General features: G+C 43.5%; 1 protein-coding gene across 1 annotated transcript in view; it reads right to left on the reverse strand.

Annotated features, from left to right (window-relative positions):
* Window positions 1-20,854, reverse strand: part of GET1 (guided entry of tail-anchored proteins factor 1) — a 101,309-nt gene that overhangs the window by 11,982 nt on the left and 68,473 nt on the right. Inside the window, exon 4 of the mRNA XM_083171689.1 lies at window positions 2-116. Within this exon, the coding sequence (XP_083027815.1) occupies window positions 2-116 (115 nt within the window). The remainder of the gene's footprint in view (window position 1; window positions 117-20,854) is intronic.

The following is a 20,854-nucleotide window of genomic DNA, read 5'->3' on the forward strand; positions in this document are numbered from 1 at the left end:
CCTGCTACCCCGGTGGGGAATGCTACCAGCCGTTCCAATGGTGCAATCCATTTACTGGGCAGGCTGGTTACTGGCTCCGCATAATATTTCCATATAAGGCAGATCATCAAGGCAGCCTGGTTAAAAAAAATAAAAGCACAGTCAGTAAAGTTGGCACATTTTTTATCAAACACAGCCCAAAGTATGATAACAGAAAACAATTACTGAGAGTCTATAGAGATTGTAAGCTTGCAGCAGGGCCCTCTTATGGCTGGATCCATAAAGCCCAGGTAACCGTACGTTCCACTTGCTCACTATTTCTGAAACGCAGCACAAGGGAGTGTAAGGATCAACGCACAGCTGTACTCTCTCTGATGTCACAGACACAGAGGCTTCTCATTGGTCCTCTCATGTATGGAGCAACACACCCCTCCGGTATTAAGCAGGGGCTATAAAATGAACCACAGAGTCCCAAGAAACAGCAGTCCCCAGAGCAGAAGTGATTGCTTTCTCCCTGAATGCAGTGCTGCTGTAAACCTGGAATTAATTATTAATATCTGTCAATGCTGTGCTAGGTGTAATGTAGGTAAGCAATGTGGTGCAGTCCCCAAGCAGTAGCAATTGTCCCATTTTTTAAAAATATTTCAATAGCAAGTCCAGTTCGGTGATGAGCGGGAGGGAGGGGGGGGGGGGGGGGTCTCCAAACAACTTTGTCATTAAAATAAATGAGCTTTAGGGAGGCCGATTCTGTATAGCCATGTTCTGCTGTTCTCTGAACATTGGGACAGTTGTATTAAGTCTGGTGAAGTTATAAGGTGCCCACACACTAGAACGATTAATCGTCCGATTTCATTGTTTTTGCTCGTTTGGACGGTTAATCGTCCGATTTTTGTGTGCACATCGTTCAGTATTTTTTATACTTACCTTCCGATGCGTGTCCCCCTGTGTCTTCTGCAGCGTCGGCTCATCTTCCCTGCTGCAGGGAAGATATGCAAATATTCTGACCAATTTCTGGTCATGTGTTGGGGGCGTGGATTACCCGGTGCATAAACCCGGAATCTGTCCTCCTACTTTTCTGACAGCCGGACACGTGCGGCGGGGACATGGCAGGAGACGCGGCGGGGACCTGGCAGGAGACGCGTCGTGGGAGTCAGCGTGTGCATCGGGAGGTAGACACTTCCTGCTCCCAGCCACACTCAACCCTGCTCTGTCGGAGCCGCATAGCCGCCAGCCAGCTCCAGACACTGTGTGTGACACTTTTTCAGTAGTCACACAGACATTATTGCTGTATGGTGGATAATGGCATCTTTGCTTTGCTTTGGCATATTTGATGTGATGAAGGTGGAGGTATGTCAGTGTGGTGGGTAAGGGGTCTAGTTTTAGGGGCCCTGGAGTGAAGAAGGGAGGTTGTATCCATGTGAGCAGACAATTATAATATATAGATAGATAGATACAACCTCCCTTCTCCACTCCAGGGCCCCAATAGCTCCAGGGTCCCAATTTATATAATGTATGCTTATGACATATTTCAATTGACACAAGGAGAAAATAAAACAAGCTCCTGTTTTTAAAAGAGAAAGAAAGGGTATGTATCAACCCTGCACCCAGGGCACAGTACTGGTCCCCCTGCACACCACTGGTGCCCCCTGCACCCCATTACCTTCTACATAGCCCAGCCCATTATTATAATTTTTTCTGAAATCTTAAGATAAATCTTTTGTCAAAATGTACTCTTTTGAACTAAATCTTTTGTGTTGGGAAGATGGGGAGTTTAAGGGAAATCTTAAGATCACAGATCTTTCTAGTGTGTGGGCACCTATAAAGTGGAAGGCGATAATGCAGCAGCCAGTCAGCTCCTACCTGTCGTTTTTCAAACCCAGCCTTTAACATGACAGTTAGGATGACTGGTTGGTGGGTTATCAAATTCCACTTTATCACTTCACCAGGCTTAATACATCTGCCCCATTGTGAGGCGTGCGTAATCTCATCATGTAATGTCCATTCCTTATTAATAGAATTTGTGTGAACAAACAGTATACACAGAGGGTCGCTTTGGGGTCCTTTAAGAAATAACAAAATAAAAATCAAACCCTTTGCCAAAGGGGTGTTTAATATGTGATATATTTTTTTGTAGCATTAATATATTCAGCCTCTGAATTTGTAAGGCCCAAGCACATTTTTGTGTCCTCTGCAAAAGGCATTGCTAATAGTAATGTAACCCAAGTACAGATCGATGGCCATTGGTAACCTCTCTCACTATCCTGAGTGGTGCACATTGCTGTGTGTGGAGGCCCTTTAACTTTAGGTTGAGTAACAGAATATTTATTCATATTAAAACCGCTCTGTTACCATTAATTTCCCCTTATCGGGTTAGACTCTCTGGAGTGCCAGTGTGACCCACTGTGAGAGGCTGCACCAGTAGAGGAGTGAAGGTGAGGCGGCTGTGCAACTCATAAGATGTGACCTCCCGATCCCCTCCATTGTAAGGCCTCCATACATTACTGAGACCTCTCTGAGGGGACAAGTCGCAAGTCATTCCCCTTGAGCTGCCTAGGATTGCATGCGTCACAGTTCTAACCTTTGTAAATGGGATAATGATGGCCTGTTTGCATATAGCAGTGGTTCCCAAACTGTGTGCCTGGGCTCCCTGGGGTGCCTCATGACACTTGCAAGGGTGCCTTGGGTTGGTGGTCCAGGACAATCAAATTATTTATGGTCAAATTAATAGGCAAAACCAGTACTTGCGACTCGCAATCATAATTTATGTGGACAAATAGGAGCAAATCCTGTCCCTCTCCACTAAATTGAACCTTGGAATGGAATATAAACACAAATGACTATTATTATTTTTTTAATGTGTTAATAAGAAACTTTTGGCCTAGGGGTGCCGTGAAAAAAATTCTGATTCTCTAGGGTGCCATGAATCAAAAAAGTTTGGGAACCATTGGCATATAGTAATATCCCAGTTATAAAACTGAGGTTGAAGCAGTGAGGGACAAGTGAGGAAGAGGAGTAGTGGCCAATGGCGACCAATGAGCTGCTCTGTATAATTTTATATTATGCAAAGGATAGATGTTACTTCAGTGCCAATTGGTTGCCATGGGCCACGTCTCCTCTCGCTCACTGCTCCTACCTTATACATCTACCCCTAAATAAGGTTTTGTTCCTTGTGTACTTAAGGACTGTGCCATCTTCTCATCATTATCCCATTTATTTTCTTCGTTGTCCTCTAGTGAACTATGTAGATATACTAATATATGACCATTTTCCTGACGCTACCTAATATGGTTCTTAAAATATATTTTATTGTTTTGAATTTACAATATTTCCTACCTCCTAAGAGAAAGACAATAACTTTCTTCTCCTTGTGTTTTTTCTAATGGGTCTGACGCAATGGGCCAAATGTAATGAGGGTGTGAGAATCAGAAAGTGAGAGATTTTGGGAGAGTTTTCCTATTCTTTTTAAAGTGGCAATCATTTACACTGAAAAAAATCAGGTTGATCTTGCCATGTAGTTGACTGCCGCTTTAAGAAAAATGGGGAAACTCTCCCGAAATCTCTCACTTTCTGATTCTCACACCCAGCTACATTTGGCCCAATATATATTACAAAGAAATTGAGCCAATCAGTTCAGCAAACCCTCCTCTGCTTTCTACCCAAACTTGGAGCTTTTGGAGATCGTGTCTTGTCTGATACTGTTAATGGGGTGGACATTGCACCTAGTTGCATTTCAACAATGAGGCGCATTTCCTAAACGCCCGGTCATGCCTTCATTTTCCCCGACACTCCTAGAAAATGGACTGCTACCACCCACACCGCTGGCGTCCTGTCAGTCAAACTGCGAGGGGACCGCAATACCGATCCATAGGCTATTTCTGTCGCTAATTGGGCTCGTGCACGCACGCAGTGATCCATATGCCTGCGCAGTCATTCGATTATCCAATGACTACACATACGCACGGATCGTGAATTCGCGCAACAGCGATCAACTCTGAATCAGGCCCTATGTGATTAGTTTATAGCCACCCAGCTGCTTGTCACTGCACAGAATTGCGGACACCTTGAGTGGTGCCCTAGAAATAAAGGATAATCCAAATTTTAGCTTGATGCCTCTATACTACTGTAAATTACTCAGGCTGGGGGATGATTTCCTCCACAATATAAAATTCTGTCTTCATGACAATCCACCATGTTTTGCCTGTGCCCAGATGCTGCTGACCATGTTGCTGCTGGCACAAATCAGGCTCAGCAAAGGAAGAGAATCCCCTGACATCTGCTATTCTCTCCCGTCTCCTGCTGACCTGCTCTGCTGTCATACACACACAGCAATCTGACCGCTCTGCGATGCCAACCCAGCAGTGTCGGGGGCTCACAAACACACTGGATGACCTACCACATTGCAGAAACATCGGATCACAGGTTTCTGGATTAAACTTCAGGCTGAATTTTCAGTTCTGGGTGGAATGATCCGATAGGGCTTATTCCCATCTATTCATATTTTTTACATTTTTCACAGTTAATAAATGCATCAAAAGTACAGCTCGTACCACAGCTCGCTAATATTCAAATATGTTGACAGAGAGTTGAAACTACACTCATTTACATATATGCGTGCTCACAAACCGTGCGTGCAAATTACGAGAATACGAGGGGGGTGCATTTATGATCACATTAACGTTTACAATCAGAATGGTGGAAAATGGAGCGTTAGGGGCGGTCTCATGTAGGGATCACTCAGTATGGGCGTGTCTAGGAAAATACAGCACGTGCGCACAACATGCAAATACTCTAGGTCTGTATTTGCACAAATACTCTATTCTTCCATGTTTGTTTATTTAACATATTCGGCCTGATTCAGGTTGTGTAGCGAGGCAGCATACATAAACACTGCCTGGCCAAACCCCCTCAGTACCATGGATGTGTACATAAACACATCCTCGCATGCGGCGGAAGAGGACAGAAATCATTGGATGGTTGCTGATGGTTACAGAATGCGCAATTCCTCATACGATAACCTGCACGCTAAGTTGCAATGGTAAAAGCACAATGGAAGAGGAAGAACCACAAGGAAATTTGGTTTATGATAAATAACATACATAAAAGTCATGGAAAGAGCGCATTAGCTTTCTCGGGGGGGTTTCCCCTGTTTACTGACAATTTTTACGGCTCCTAATTACCCTGAAATGATCATTTAGCGTGTTATGCACGCAGATAATCCTGCTTTCATAATGCTACATACAAAAGAAAAAAAATGTCCTTTAAATCTGCTTAGGTTTCCCTCAGTAAACCACAAACGGCTGCAAATGCTAAACTGCATCGTAAGGGCTACGAAGTGAATAATGTGTGATTAAACCCCAACACGGCACATAAGAGGGCATATAGGAAACGTAATCTGGAATGTGAGGACGGGTGAAATGCTCCTGCCTTCATACATTGCTGCTGTACAGGGCTAGACCTTTCAGGACGGACGTGTTGACGTAAAGCCTGTGGCTGTTTGTGTTTCACCCTTTGTACGCGACAGGGGAATTTCTCTGCATGGAATCACAGCAGGATGAATGTAACTTGATGGGGCAGCTGACGGGATCGTACATCCAGCCTTCTAATGCAATCACTGCGAGCGCCATTTCCCTTTCTTCCAAAATAATTCAAAGCAAAAGAGCATGTAACATTTGAAAAAGCAGGTGTGCGGGTTGCACCCTGGAATGTACGGTCGTGAAGTCTCAGCATGTGATGTTCCCAAACCACCAATAACAGGAGAGACAGGAGAAGAAAAAAAACATATAATCCGAAATGCTGTTTTGTAAGTCGGATCTTGCCAAGGGCAAAATTTCAACTGTCCCAATGCCTTTTATGCTTGAATTCTTTAACATTAGGGAGGGGCAGCTGCCTGGGCATGAGCTATGTGTCGCTGAGGGGAATCAACTATATACCCATTCTCCAGCAGTGTACACAGGGTGTGGTTAGACTCCATGTCAGCTGGTCTGATTGTACAGCACTGAGAACAACAGAGCGCTGGGAGAACGAGTGGAGGCTGCTTATTATCCCAACCGAACCATTCAACCAAGCCGGAGCTTCTTTCATGTAGACACATGCAAATATTGCTTACATTGCAAATATATACATGCACACGTGTGCAAATACACACTGATATATATATATACCGTTTAATAAGTAATATTTGCAGAAGCCACAATGCAACACAGTTGAGCAAATGCAAATTCATTAGCTAACGGTGCAACAATGTCACCACTGGCAAAATCTGCGACAGATATACCATAAAGTGCAATGTTGTGTAGTGCTGTGTGCATTATTTACACATAAGGAAGTTCCACATGAAGGCACATAGGCACTAGACTACCCAGAGTATTCCCGCTGCGAGCTGCCTGATTTACCTTGTGCCACAAGCTTTTAAGCAATCCAATAAATAATTTACAGGAACGGCTTATTGGTAAGAATAAATTAATAGTAAAAAAAAAGAAAAGAAAAAAAAAGAAATGTTTTACACATTGAAGGGATTATATTTAAAAAAAAAAAAAGATAGATATAGTTTTACACATTGAAGGAATTATATTTATATATATATATATAATGTATGTAGCTTATTTATATTGTCTATATATTTATATTTTGTGTGATGTAAGAGTTAAGAGGCTTTATAATTCACAGGTGAAAATGTAGCATTGTCCCCGCTAATGTGAGCTGACAGTTTCACGGTTGAAGCAAACATAAATACACATGCAAAGCAGCAACACAGATTTACATAATGTCTACTTAAGAGGAGAGCTGCAGCAGTAATTCCTTTCTGAGCGGACGCTCTGAGTGACCCGCTGCCAGTGCTCATCAATGTGTCCATGCTTGTTATGGGAGTGAAGAAAAAAAACAGAGCAAGTAACTTTGCCTCTTGGTGAAACCAGGTTGCGCTGCAGGTGGGGGTAGATGTAACTTGTGAGGAGAGAAAGCAGTAGATTTTTGAGGGGTGTGTACAAAATAAAGCTGTCCAGCATTTGTGGGCTACATGCAAAAGCAGGCTGTATTTACCCAGCATACAAAAAAATGTATTTAAAGCTGTTGCATGGCAACATAGTTTGTCCACAAGTTACTTGCTAATTTTTGCTTTACTTCCACCTCAGAACTAGGCCCTATACACACATGGGAACCTTGCATTATTTATTTTGGGAACAAACAGAGCTTCCTTATGGTAGAACAGTGGGATAAATAGATTTGTATTTCCCTAATATAGGATAAAATGTAATCTTTTTCGCTTATCTGATAACATTTACCCAGACATGCAAATCAGGTTCTTCTCCTAGGTGTGTAGATGCAAATGTAGTCTGACACTGTCGAAATGTTGGTCTGGCTCATTTTTACCTCCATAATAATTATGGAGGTAAAAATGAGCCAGACCAACATTTTGACAGGAAAATGTAGGGGTGGGGGGGGGGGGGGGGGGGGGGCGCGTGGGGGAAGGTTTTCAGTTGCTCGGAAACCACTACCCTTCCCCACAGCCTTGACTTTCGTATGCATAAGGTGGGGCATACTTGCCTACCTTCCAGAAAAATCGGGTTTGACCCCCGGCCCCCCAGAAAGGTGGGCAATTCCTCCGAATTGCTCAGCGTGTATGCAGATCGATCATGTAAAAATCACTGGCTGGAAAATAGCTTAGTGCATACACCATACCTCCCAACTTTTGATGTGCTGGGGTCGGGACACAAGCGTCATATAGAAAATTAGTTCTGGTCATACCTCCCAACTGTCCCGCTACCGGGACATTCCAGCGGTTACATCAGGCATGTCCAAACTCTGGCCCTCCAGCTGTTGGACTACAAGTCCCATCATGACTTGCTATTAGGGAATACTAAAACTATGGCAAGGCATGCTGGGATGTGTAGTTTCACAACAGCTGGAGGGGCGTAGGGCAGATGGAACCCTTAAATCAGGTCCCGAGTATAACACACATTAAGTCATTAGACCTGAAATGGTTTAACAAAAGGTACTGACTGTAAGCGATGAATAAGTTATAACTGCATGCTACCAGGATAAATGTCACAAACATCAAAAAATATGTCAGAGCCTAGAAAGGTGTAATCCGAACCTAGAGCCACACAAAAGGGGCAACACATAACTCCTGTAACGAAACGTATGTGCTAACACATAACCAAATGTTTAACACTGTATTGCATTGGGGTGTGGTATACAAGTTCAACATTCACTATGCAAACCTTCAAAACGCTGACACAAGAACGTCAACATTGTCAAAGTAGTGTCTCCACGCTGGACATAATTTTGACATAATGCATGTCGACGGTGTCAGCGCTATCTAACCCTAACCCAAAACACGGATAATGTCGCCATTTTGAACATGTCAATGTCAACATTCCGAATGCAAACACACAGAACCCATAGATATTACAGGGTCGACGTGCGAGCGCCAGCAATAGGATAGCATACCTTGCTTGCGCTGTGCTCAGATATAAAACACAAGAGTACACTGCAGGTGTCAACTGGTGCTGCCAACTAAGAAGAAAACTAGGCAACAGGCTAATAGATACCTAGTTTGTAATACCTAAAGGGGGAAAAGTATGACTGTGTAATATATTAATGTCACATGGAAGAAAGAGTAAACCATGATCATTACTGACAATAAACTATTTGTTTGCACAATGCGAAGATCAGTTTAAACATAAAAGGACACATGGGAAGTACAGATGGCGGCCGTCATTTGCCAGAAGGGGGCGTGCGGGCGCACAAGATGCTCACGCGCTCTGTTCTGACTAAGCGCGCCGCCACATAGGAGGGAAACACAAGGACAGACACCACTAATAGCATAGAAGTCTGTCCAGAAGGGAAGCTATATAATACATAAGTGCCTCAGAGGGTTATGCTTGTGGTTATGATAGGCTTGCATGAAGAGGTGAGTATACTTAGCAAACTGGTCTGTATAAAATGAGCAACCATTAATACAGAAAGGAAAGATGAGGCTGTATTATATACTGATGTTCAAGCCCACCTTGCTGCTGCGGTCAGGTTTGGATACTAGTGGCCCTTATTCTGATCGGTGCGGATATTCCCGCATTCTTACGGAGCGGTCCGCACGCCACGGTGTTTTGCCGCATGCGGCCATCGTCCGTAGAAACGCCCACGTGTCCTCCGCATTCGGACGGACTCACTCTTTAAGAACAGGGCGTGTTTACGGACGACATACAAACCATGCGTGTGCGGGAGAAACACTCCGATTCTGCACGGTATTACAGAGTATTACAGAGTATGCTCGGGAATACCGCATCCGAACGGGAGCCAAGCGGTGCTACCGCCCGTAAGCGGAGTATTTACGCCAAACAACCCACTATTATGTATCTTCTGCAAGACATCACATGACCCACTTATTCAATTACCTATCCTCATAAAAAACAGCTTATTTGGAATTGGAATCAATTAGATGCCAATATATCCTTACAAGCATGCCTAACACATGCATTGCACACATTAACCCTTACAGCAATGTAAGTGCAATGGTTTGTATTACACCCTGTGTATAAGATTATAAACAATCTACACATATACTGTTTCAAGTGCAAATAAAACCAACAACTGTGAACTTGCATAAAGAATTTATTTCAAAACACCATTAACATAGAAAAAAAAAAATATTAAATAATAAATTAAAGCAATAAATAATGAGTAAAGGAGTAGATTCTATTGGGTTCAGGTGTTAATGCTTGTAGTCATTAGGCGGACGTTCGCCTCCCGCATGAACGAGTGGTGTCCGCAAAGCAATAGTACACTTGTGGACACCGCACATTTCTTCCCCTTTTGATCGCGTGCATTCGGAGTGGTATCCGAATGTACGCCCCCCAACATAAGTGTACTCCCCCGTGTCCGCCCATGTTTCCGCCCCGTTTTGCCCACTTTGAAACTACGCCCATGTGACATTCCGCATGACGCCCATAATACGCCCATATTTCCCGACTGATAGCGGTGAACAGTTTTGGACGGGATTTGGCCGAACTGGTACCGAGTCAAGGCGTGGCACATGCGCGTAGCGTTCTCCACGCATGCGCAGACGCCGTAAAGACGCGATCCGAAAGTATGCGGTAAAGTACGCGTCAATCAGAATAAGGGCCCCTGTCAGGACAGCTCCCTCACCACCTAAACTCCTTGGAGGTGACTTCTATACAAGTGAGAACATAAAAACACAGGTGCTATTTGGCATCTAACCTATGACCGTTTGCCCACAGATATTGCTCCGTGTGTATCCCTCCAATACAACCTCCAATTAATACATGTGACTGTTTGCCCACATTGATTGCTCCATGTGTAGCCCTCCAATTATAACCAAGATCTACTCTTCCAGATAAAAATCGGCCGATTTGGATTACTGTTGTATTCAGTTTTAAATTGGAAGCACAAACATCTCTATGGATTTGAGACTGTGAAGGCTTAAGCAGCCAATATTGGAGTATAACATCTTTCAGGTTTTTGGAAACTGACCATTTGGCAAAATTGGCTTGTTGTGACATCTGTTCTTGTCCCCCTGCCCCTCTTTTCCCATCCCTATCTTATATTTTATATTAAATTGTAATACATCTGTATTTGTGTATTAACTGTTATTGATGTTTTTTGTATGTGATAATTTACATTAATACAAAATAATTTAAACCTGTGTTGCTTGCGCTCTCTAGTTTGGACTATTTTACTTGTGCAAGTGTAGAGATTTTAAGGAATCAGGGAGCCTTAATTGGGAGCAGCAGGCTACACATTTATTGAATTTTTATTGATTTTTATATCAAATATAGTAGATTGGTGCGCCCGATTGTCCGGCTTTACTCTCTCCTTCTCGGCTTTCCCCGACACGTGTGTTTAAACATATCACACGTCTGCCAGAGGTTTACCGTGTTGGGAGCGAGAGTGAGCCGGGCTTAAATACTGTTGTTTCTGCACCAGAAGGTGTACATGGACCAGTAGAGCCGCATGTCCATTCCTCCAACCACTGCACCAGAAGGTGTACATGGACCAGTAGAGCCGCATGTCCATTCCTCCAACCACTGCACCAGAAGGTGTACATGGACCAGTAGAGCCGCATGTCCATTCCTTCAACCGCTGCACCAGAAGGGGTGGCTGGACCAATAGATCCATATGTCCATTCCTCCCACCGCTGCACCAGGTGTACCTGGACCAGTAGATCCACATGTCCACTCCTCCCACCGCTGCACCAGAAGGTGTGCCTGGACCAGTAGAGCCACATGTCCATTCCTCCCACCGCTGCACCAGAAGGTGTACATTGACCAGTAGAGCCGAAAGTCCATTCCCCCCATCGCTGCACCAGAAGGGGTGGCTGGACCAATAGATCCACATGTCCATTCCTCCTAATGCTGCACCAGAGGCTTTACCCGGACCAGTAGATCCGCATGTCCACTCCTCCCACCGCTGCACCAGAAGGTGTGCCTGGACCAATAGATCCGTATGTCCATGCCTCCCACCGCTGCACCAGAAGGGGTGGCTGGACCAATAGATCCACATGTCCATTCCTCCTAACGCTGCACCAGAAGGTGCACCCGGACCAGTAGATCCGCATGTCCACTCCTCCCACCGCTGCACCAAAAGGTGTGCCTGGATCCAATAGATCCGCATGTCCATTACTCCCACCGCTGCACCAGAAGGTGTACATGGACCAATAGAGCCGCATGTCCATTTCTCCCACCGCTGCACCAGAAAGGGGTGTCTGGATCAATAAATCCATATATACATTCCTCCTACCTGTGCGTGTACAGCTGCTTTTCAATTTACTTTTCAAATTCATTATGACATAATGTGCCAGGTCATTACTTTACATGGTATATAAAACACATGTACAGTACACTAAACATTATATAATTATGAAGGTTATAGTAATCAGATCTTTGTCACTTAACACAAATACTTTTTTTTTTAACATTCACTGTTTCTGTGGCAACACAATGTATTGGAGGCAAAACAACACCAAACTTGTGTAGTGATGAGCGCCAATGCATTCTGGGAGGGGAAAAGGAGAGCGTTACACGGACATTACAGCTCGCTTTAAGCTTTCTCTGTTTACTTTGTGATGTAATTGGACGTGAACATTTCAGTGACAGCCTAAATTCCTAGACTATGCTGAATTGTTTCTGCCTTGTTCATTATGTAAAACAAAGGCTGTACAACAGCGCTCGAAAAATGGTACAACCTAAAGTTGTACCATTTCTGAAGCGCTGTTGTACAGTCTTTGTTTTTCTTGCAGTCTTTCTGGGGACTGAGCAGCCCACTGTATTTCAGCTGCAGACATTTTCGTTACACTTTTAAGGAATCTAAATAAGGGCTGAATCTCAGGGCGCTAAACTATTTTTATATTTATAATTTTTGTTTATTAAGTGTGGGAAATTAATTTCACCAACTGTAGGGTCAAGAAATGGGAAGGTCAGACAGGACAAAAACAGGAATGATGAAGGACCAGAAATAAATGCAGAAAAGCAGCTGGTGGTACTCGTAACAATGAAAGCCAGTAATGCATACACTGTACATAGAGAAACAAGTCGCCAGAATAATAAAGGTCTGCACCTAGAGGCTGGACTGTAACTTAAGCATGTCATCTAAAGCAGTGGTTCTCAACCTCGGCCCTCAAGTACCTCCAAAAATTCAGGCAGCGGGGGGAGCGCAACGAAGGCCCTTTGGGGCTTTTTATTCTCCCTCTATGGGGGCCGTGGACAAGGGAGAATAGCCGCTGCCCGTCTGTTGGCCTTTTAGTAGTCGGGATTCTGACTTCGGTGTAATGACTGTTGGAATCCCGACTGCCGGTCAGTCATCCAGCACCCCTGCATTTGGTACTCTCATAAGTAGAATTAACAATGAATGGGTTTGCTGATTTTTTAAGGCTAATGGATCTTGCTGTAGAATTATTTAGCTTCCGCTTCACTTGCTATTTATTCTATGCACTGGTTACTCTTCCCAGTGTAATATGTGAAGTACGCTAAAGATGGCTGCCTTCTGACATGGGTAGGATGAATAATGCTTGGAATGGATGACCCAAAATGGCTGCCTGACCAAAAAGAGAGGAGAACCCACCATAAGGAAAGTACAGCAAGTTCCTCCCACAGTGCAAACACATACCGATAGATCAACCGATGCTAAAAACAAACCCTAGTCTGTGCGTTTCTATAAGAAAGAGTATTTAGATAATAAACTTACATTGGCCAATGAAGGATGTCAGTGATAATATCTCTACAGTACTGTGAATTTGGTTCTAGGTTACATAACTTAAAGTAGTGTTTTTCAACCACTGTGCCGTGGCACACTGGTGTGCCTTTAGCTCTGGTCTCACACTTGTGAACAGCTCGAGATGTCCACATCAGTTTACAGCAACCACCACCAGTTCAACTGTTATTTACTGGTCTATTGTTTTCATGTGAGGGACAATATATTTTATTTTTATTACCTGTGGGGACCAGTGTTTTTTTCATATGGGGGCCAACGGGTTTTTTTTTTATTTCCTGTAGGGGCATGATGGTGTGCCTTGCCAATTTTAATGCTTTGTTTTGTGCATTGAAAAAGGTTGAAAATCACTGACTTAAAGATCATTTTATTGACTATTATAAATAAACTATAGTAAACTTTTAGAAATGTCCATGTGAGAAATGCTGTAGTGGTGTAGTTATAACACTATAGTGCCAGCTTCCACTCTCGCTACACTGACGGGTTGGACCTGGTTGCTCAAACAACAAAAAACCTAGTAATAAGAGAGGGGAGGTTCTCCAGCCTACTGGGGAGGGATCAGAAGATGCCGCCCCAGCGGGAATTTCAGAAGAGGGAAAAGCAGCTAATGAGGTTAACGAATACAAACAAGAGAGCTTCTTAAATGAAACATCACCATTTCCATAGAGAACGTATTTGCATGCATGTTTGTACGGACTGCATGAGATTATCATGTGCTACAGAATTCTTAAATAGGGTGATAATTGCCTTGCCTAAAACATGCGTCAGGCAGTAATTTATGCATGTTTTACATAGAGTAATGATTTGATAACTAATTTCCTTGGTCTTTAATCTACACGCTGACGTACTTTGACTCTTACCGCCTCCCAAGAAGAGCTGACAATCACTCAAGTTGCACATACTGGCCGGACCTAACCGCACATACCACATAAAATGTGGCATGCCACATAAAATGTGGCATCTGGAATATTAGCTCGATAACTATTAGTTAACATGCACTAGTTTGGCATGGAAAATAGGTCAACTCAAGCAAAAGTTACTAATGGTAATTGATGACACATGAAAAGGTCGACAATTTAAAAAAAAACTTTTTTATACTCTATAATCCACATGGACAACGATTGGGGTAAAGTGTGGTGAGCAAATACGGTACTCTCTAATTGAGAGGTCCACGTACAAAATGTAGAAATTGACTAAAAAAGTGAAAAGCTCATGTATTGACCATTTCTGTGTTGACTTCTTGCTTGTGTCAACCCTTTTCCCTTGTCATTGTTGTGCATGATGACATTTTGGTATTGACCTAGACACTGATCTTGCAGTGCTGGCGTTGGTTTTCTTATCTTGTGCGTCACAGATGCTGGATCCAGAAAAAAAATAAAACTTCCTGGGCACATTTCGCTGCTCTGTGCATCTGTGTGGGATTCTATAGGAAAATATCACTAATTAGCTGGAGTATACAGAAGAGTGCAATGCTATTTTATTATGCATCTCATCCTCAGGCATTGCACAAACCAGTATCCTCCAGCTGTGAGCAGATGCGCTGCTTCGCGAGGAATCTGGCTGCATTGCAACCGAGTCAGGGCAACTGGGGAGCTCTGCAGCGTTGTTACCTACTGTCATCGTCTTGTATTTTATGTTGTGCGACATTTCTAAAAATACTAAATCGCTGGAAAACATGGACAACATACGTGCATTGTGACAAAATCTCATATAGAAATGTGCGGCAAACTGAGTTACTAAATATATTTATTATAACAAACAATAGCAAATATTCCTGGATGAATATATAATGGGGGAAATTTACTAACAAAAATTTGTGAGAAAAAAAAACGTATTTTCATACGAAAATACGATTTTTTTTTGGGCGTATACGTATTTTTGGCATTTACTATGACAAAAATACGAATTTTCGTATTCATATTGATGGGACATTCGTATTTGTATTTACAAATACGAATGAATACACCATCGATAGAATACGCCAGGAATCACCATTTAAAAGAATGGTGGTTCCTGATTTACTAAGCGGCCGTGTTGAAAATAATTAGTGTAAAACGGCCGCGAATATACAGCAGGAAAATACACTTTATTTTCCTGTAGTATTTGGCAGAAGCCTGCACGGATCAGTCAGATCCGTGCAGGCTTCAGTGTTAAAAAATTGAGAAATAAATGTTTTTTAAAAAAAAAACAGCGTGGGGTCCCCCCCCACAGCCATAACCAGCACCAGGCTGAAAGAGCCGGGGCCGGTAATAAAAAAATCAGGAAACCCGACAAATAGGGGTTTCGCGATTTTTTAAAACCAGCTGCAGGCTCCAGGTCCGGGGCTGGTTCCCAAAATACGGGGACAAAATGACTAGGGGCCAGCCCCAGGCCAAACCAGCCAGCAGGGTAATGTCACAGCCGGGGGACACTAATACCCCTTTCAGACAGAAAAATCCCAAAAACCCAGGTATTTCCCGGATACAAAAACCCGGGTACAACTAGGCAGCAAGGGGCTGACCCCCTTTCACACAGGAGCAAAAACCCGGGTATTTCCCGTGTCGACCCCTTTCACACAGAAGCCGGATTTTTCCTGCAAAACTCTGTGTGTCATAAGAATAGGACAGTTTTAAAGGCACACAGAGATGAGGTCATCAAAAGTGGGTGGTGACTGCTCACTGCATTGCATTAACCATGGCATGACACAAGGATATGTTGTAAACAAGTGTTATTGTTTTTATATACTGGAAGGTACATGTTACCTCACATGGCTGTCAGTATATTTGCAATGTTTGAGTACACTGTGGCATCTTTGACTGTCCCAGTCATCTGCCGATATCCTCCTCCCCTCTCACTGCCAGCAGCTCTCACCTCTTGCTTCTACCAGTGGGCCATGCTATACTTTTTTCAGCTCCCTAATGACCTCAGAGGCCAGCTCCATTGCCATGCCCTCCCAGCCAATCAGAGAAGCCTATCCTCACAACCAATCAGCCAGCACCCCACCAGGAGAGCCAATCAGTGCCTAACTTTGTGTAATAATCCCAAAAACCCAAGTAAATACCTGGGTCGAAGTCCCGGAACTTTAGACCCGTGTTGACCCTTTCAGACAGAAGAAAAACCCGGGTCGACACGGCAAGAGCAGGGAAATTCCCGGGTCTTTTTTTCTGTCTGAAAGGGGTATTATTTATATTTTTTTTTACACCTTGCAGCCTGCACGGATCTGACTGATCCGTGCAGACTGCCTGTAGGAATTCGTATTAGCAGCCGTATATACGAATTAATACGACATCGGAGGGTTACAAAGCAGTGGTATATGACTGCTTTGTAAATCCCCATCCGGAACATGACTTTGCATATGACGTATGCAGTCGTAGTCATTTGTATCAAGAATACGAATACAATTTTTTGTATTCATATTCTTAGTAAATTTCCCCCAATGTGTCTAATGAAAATAGGAAGAAATGCTGATAACAGCTGTGGGTAGGGTAGACTTTAGTAATTGCAGCAATAAGCCCTTATAAGAACAGCAATCAGCTGTAATGACAATGGTTCAGCTTTTCCCAAAAAGAAGGTATTTGAAAAAAACGGGCACTATGGGGTCATTCCATAGAATGTCACCCTATATAGCTTTCTCTCTCACACATGCACAAACACAGAGGCAATCACAAAGTAGCAGACTAGCTTTTGGAGCATTTACTTCGAGTGGCCTTACACTGCCATCTGTTGGCAGCAAGTGAAACTACTTCTACTAGCTTTCTAAGCATTTACTTGGAGCAGGCTTACTAGTGTACTAATGAGCAGTAGAAAAATGGTTTTATTGAAATATGTAAAATAAATCAAATCAAACCTATTAAGTTTTCAACTTTAATGTTAGAAAGCGAGACAACATGGTAAATCAAAGTTTCCTATTTTTCACAGTATTACAAGAATAAGCAGGCTTCCATTAAAAAAATAATGCACAATGTTTTCTTTTCACTTTTTTTGTTCCAACCCTATTCTGGAAGATGAGGTTCAATGTAGATAAATGTAAGGTTATGCACCTTGGGAGACACAACCAGTGTGAAAGTTACAACCTTAGCGGAGAGGAACTGGGTAATTCCATACTTGAAAAGGTTCTAGGAGTCCAAATAGACAGCAAACTAGGATGTAGTGCCCATTGTAATGTAGCTACAAAAAAGGCCAACAAAATTCTGGCATGTATTAAGAGGGGAATGGAAACTAGGGACTCAAGGGTAATTATGCCACTGTATAAAGCATTGGTGAGACCTCACCTAGAGTACGGAGTACAGTTCAGGGCCCCACACTATAAAAAGGACATCATAGAATTAGAAAAAGTCCAAAGGCGAGCAACAAAGCTTATTAGGGGAATGGAGAATTTAAGCTACGGGGAGAGATTAAGCAATTTGGGACTATTTACATTAGAAAAGAGACGTTTAAGGGGGGACATGCTCAACATGTACAAGTATATCAAGGGCCAATATAAGGAACTGTCACGCACCCTCTTTTCTACTAGAAAGGAATCTAGGACGCGAGGGCATGAGTATAGATTAGAAGAAAAAAGATTTCATTCAGCTAGTAAAAAGAATTTCTTTACGGTCAGAACAGTCAAACTCTGGAACTCTCTTCCCAGAGAGGTGGTAACGGCTGGCTCATTAAATGCGTTCAAGGCAAAGTTGGACAAACATTTACTGGAGAAAAACATCCATGGGTACAAATAAGAAATATAATTTGTCTGTAAAATACCAGAACCTACCAAATCAGCAATGGATATCTATACCAGGTTGAACTAGATGGACGCAAGTCTTTTTTCAGCCTTACCTACTATGTAACTATGTAATAGAGATAGACAGATAGATAGATAGATAGATAGATAGATAGATAGATAGATAGATAGATAGATAGATAGATAGACTGATCATGTGACTTGCTTTAAAACGAAATCAACTGTATCTGTTTATATGGCTACGAAACGCATAATGTAATCATATTTCTACATAAATGTTAGGTAGACAGCAATTACAAAAGCAGAGTGTGAATGCTTTGTAGAAAATGCCCAGATAACAGAACCTGTCCTCAACATAAATAATTTATGAATATGCAAATAATGTCAGATAAATAGATTAAAAATACATATACAGCAATGCTAAAATAAAGACAGGAAGTGAGTTTTCGGTACTTATGTATTAGCAGGGCGCCCGGCTAGGCTACGCTGACAACGTACCTTATAGTGTTCCCGCTAGGCTGTTTTAGCGGGGCGCTGCGCCCTGCCCGATTTTTAAAGGGCAAAATGCGCCCTGCCCCATTAGCAGCGCCCCGCTAAATCAGCCTGCATTCTGCCCGCCGGAGTGCCCGGGCCGTCGCATCGCTGAAGGGGGCTTGCCCGGCCATGGCTACGTCCCGGCAGCTCAGTGACGTAGTCATGGTCGGGCAAGCCCCTTCATCGATGCGGCGGCCCGGGCACGCCTCCTGGGGTGTTGCGGCGGCCCGGGCACGCCTCCTGGGGTGACGTAGCAGCCCGGGCACGCCTCCTGTATTGACGCGGCGGCCCGGGCACGCCCCCTAGCATGACGCGGCGGCCCGGGCACGCCCCCTAGCGTGACGCGGCGGCCCGGGCACGCCCCCTAGCGTGACGCGGCAGCCCGGGAACGCCCCCTGCCGTGACGCGGCAGCCTGGGCACGCCCCCCGCCGTGACGTCGGCGTACCCGGTCCGCCAAACCAGCGCCCTGCCCCCCATAATTCCTAGGGGGAACACTACCTTAGGCTACATTGTCAGCGTAGCCTAGCCGAGCGCCCTGCTAATATGTGTCTTAATACTTACTGTGGGCTGGCGGGCGGTGGGGCTTGAGCGGCGGAGTGGAGTGTGGGCGTAGGGGGGAGATTTCGGCAGCACCTGGCTTACTGGGGGTTGGCGGGCGGCGGGGCTTGAGCGGTGGGGAGTGAGTGCCGGAGGAGGGGCACTGTCAGCGGGGCGATGGACGCGGTGACCAATCCAGAGGAGGGTAAGTATAAAGCCCATTACACACACACACTAACAATTACACACACACACACTAACAAAGTCATATTCCCACTATCCACGTGGGCGTGGAGTTACATTTATAAAGTGTCGCGAGTACAGCGAGCCACGAGACCTCGCGGGGCGTGCCGCGCTTCGAGCTCTGTCACTCATTGCGCTCGCCACACTTTCACGTGGATAATGGGAGTATGACGTGGATAGTGGGGATATGAACCATTGTGTATTAGCACAGCTCCAGTTACGTAAATTACGTACTTTACGTAGCCAGCATAGTGGTGTATTGGTATTCTTAATACACCACTACGCAAACTACGTAATGGCCGCCCTGCTAATACATAAGTACCAAGTTTTCACCTAAGTATGCTGATCACATGACTTTCCCACATCATGTGACGTCACTCTACTTTGGTAGAAAGGTCACTGCTGAGTTATGTCATATATGAACTTTTCTCTGCTGGTAAGACATCTTACAATGTAAAGGTATGCCTATATCAACCTAAATGCTTTATGATAATAATGTTATATACAGTTGTGATTTCTAACCTCAAAAGGCTGATCCTGTGATTCACTATAGAAAGGTCAACTGCATTTGTTACTATGTCTAATGACCGTGTAATGGAAGCTTATTTTAACCTAACTGTTAGATTGATTTAGTTTGATATATAGATTGGTTTTAAATAGATAAATTGCCATGCTAAAATGCAGGCAGGATGTGACTGCTTTCTAGAAAATTGTCAAATATCAACTGTACCTGCTGATATGACATTTTGCTAAGTAAAGTATGCTTATTTTATACTAAATATTATATGACAAGAATGAGCACAATTCAGCTTCAGTTGTTAAAGTGCGGAAGTATCTCAAAACTACAACTCAAAATGTATTAGGCCCAATGTTAGATAAATAGGTTATAAACAGGTAGCAATAGTAAAATGATGACAGGATCTGCTGATCATGTAACTTGCCCATATCATAAACAACGTTTGTGATGTCACTCTGCTTGGGCAGTCAGGTCACTGCTGTGTCGAAAATTGTCAAATATTAACTTGTCTGATGATATGACATCACAATGTAAGGTATGCCTACATTAACCTAAATGATTTATGAAAGTGATGCTACAGTATATTAATAGCAGGATTAGCTGGTTTAAACCAAATAAATTCCTTTCAAAATTAAAAACGATTTTTTTTATTTTTATTTTTATTATGCTGTGACTACAGGCACGGTATATCTTCTTTAAAAAGAAAAAATATTGGTACTTGTGTATTTTGGCGGCGCCCGTCGCGGGCATCGTGTGCCTTAACTTTAAGGCACACGACGCGACACGATGGACGCGATTTCTCCATAGGCTTCAATGTTAAAATATTTTTAACATTGAACCCGATGGAGAAATCGGGTCCATCGCGTCGCGTCGTGTGCCTTAAAGTTAAGGCACACGACGCGACCGACGCGATTTCTCCATAGGCTTCAATGTTAAAATATTTTTAACATTGAAATACTGTCGGTCGCGTCGGACTTGTGCCATTATAATGGCACAAGATCAAATGTAGTTGATAAAGTCCATCTAACATAGAAAACAATGGGAAATGGGCCAATATGGCCCATTTCTCATTGTATATGGCCCCGTCATGTCCAAATAGAAATGGCCCCCATTGTCAGCG

The sequence above is a fragment of the Crinia signifera genome, chromosome 2, assembly GCF_055691185.1.
Source record: "Crinia signifera chromosome 2, ASM5569118v1, whole genome shotgun sequence".
Classification (NCBI taxonomy): Eukaryota; Metazoa; Chordata; class Amphibia; order Anura; family Myobatrachidae; genus Crinia; species Crinia signifera.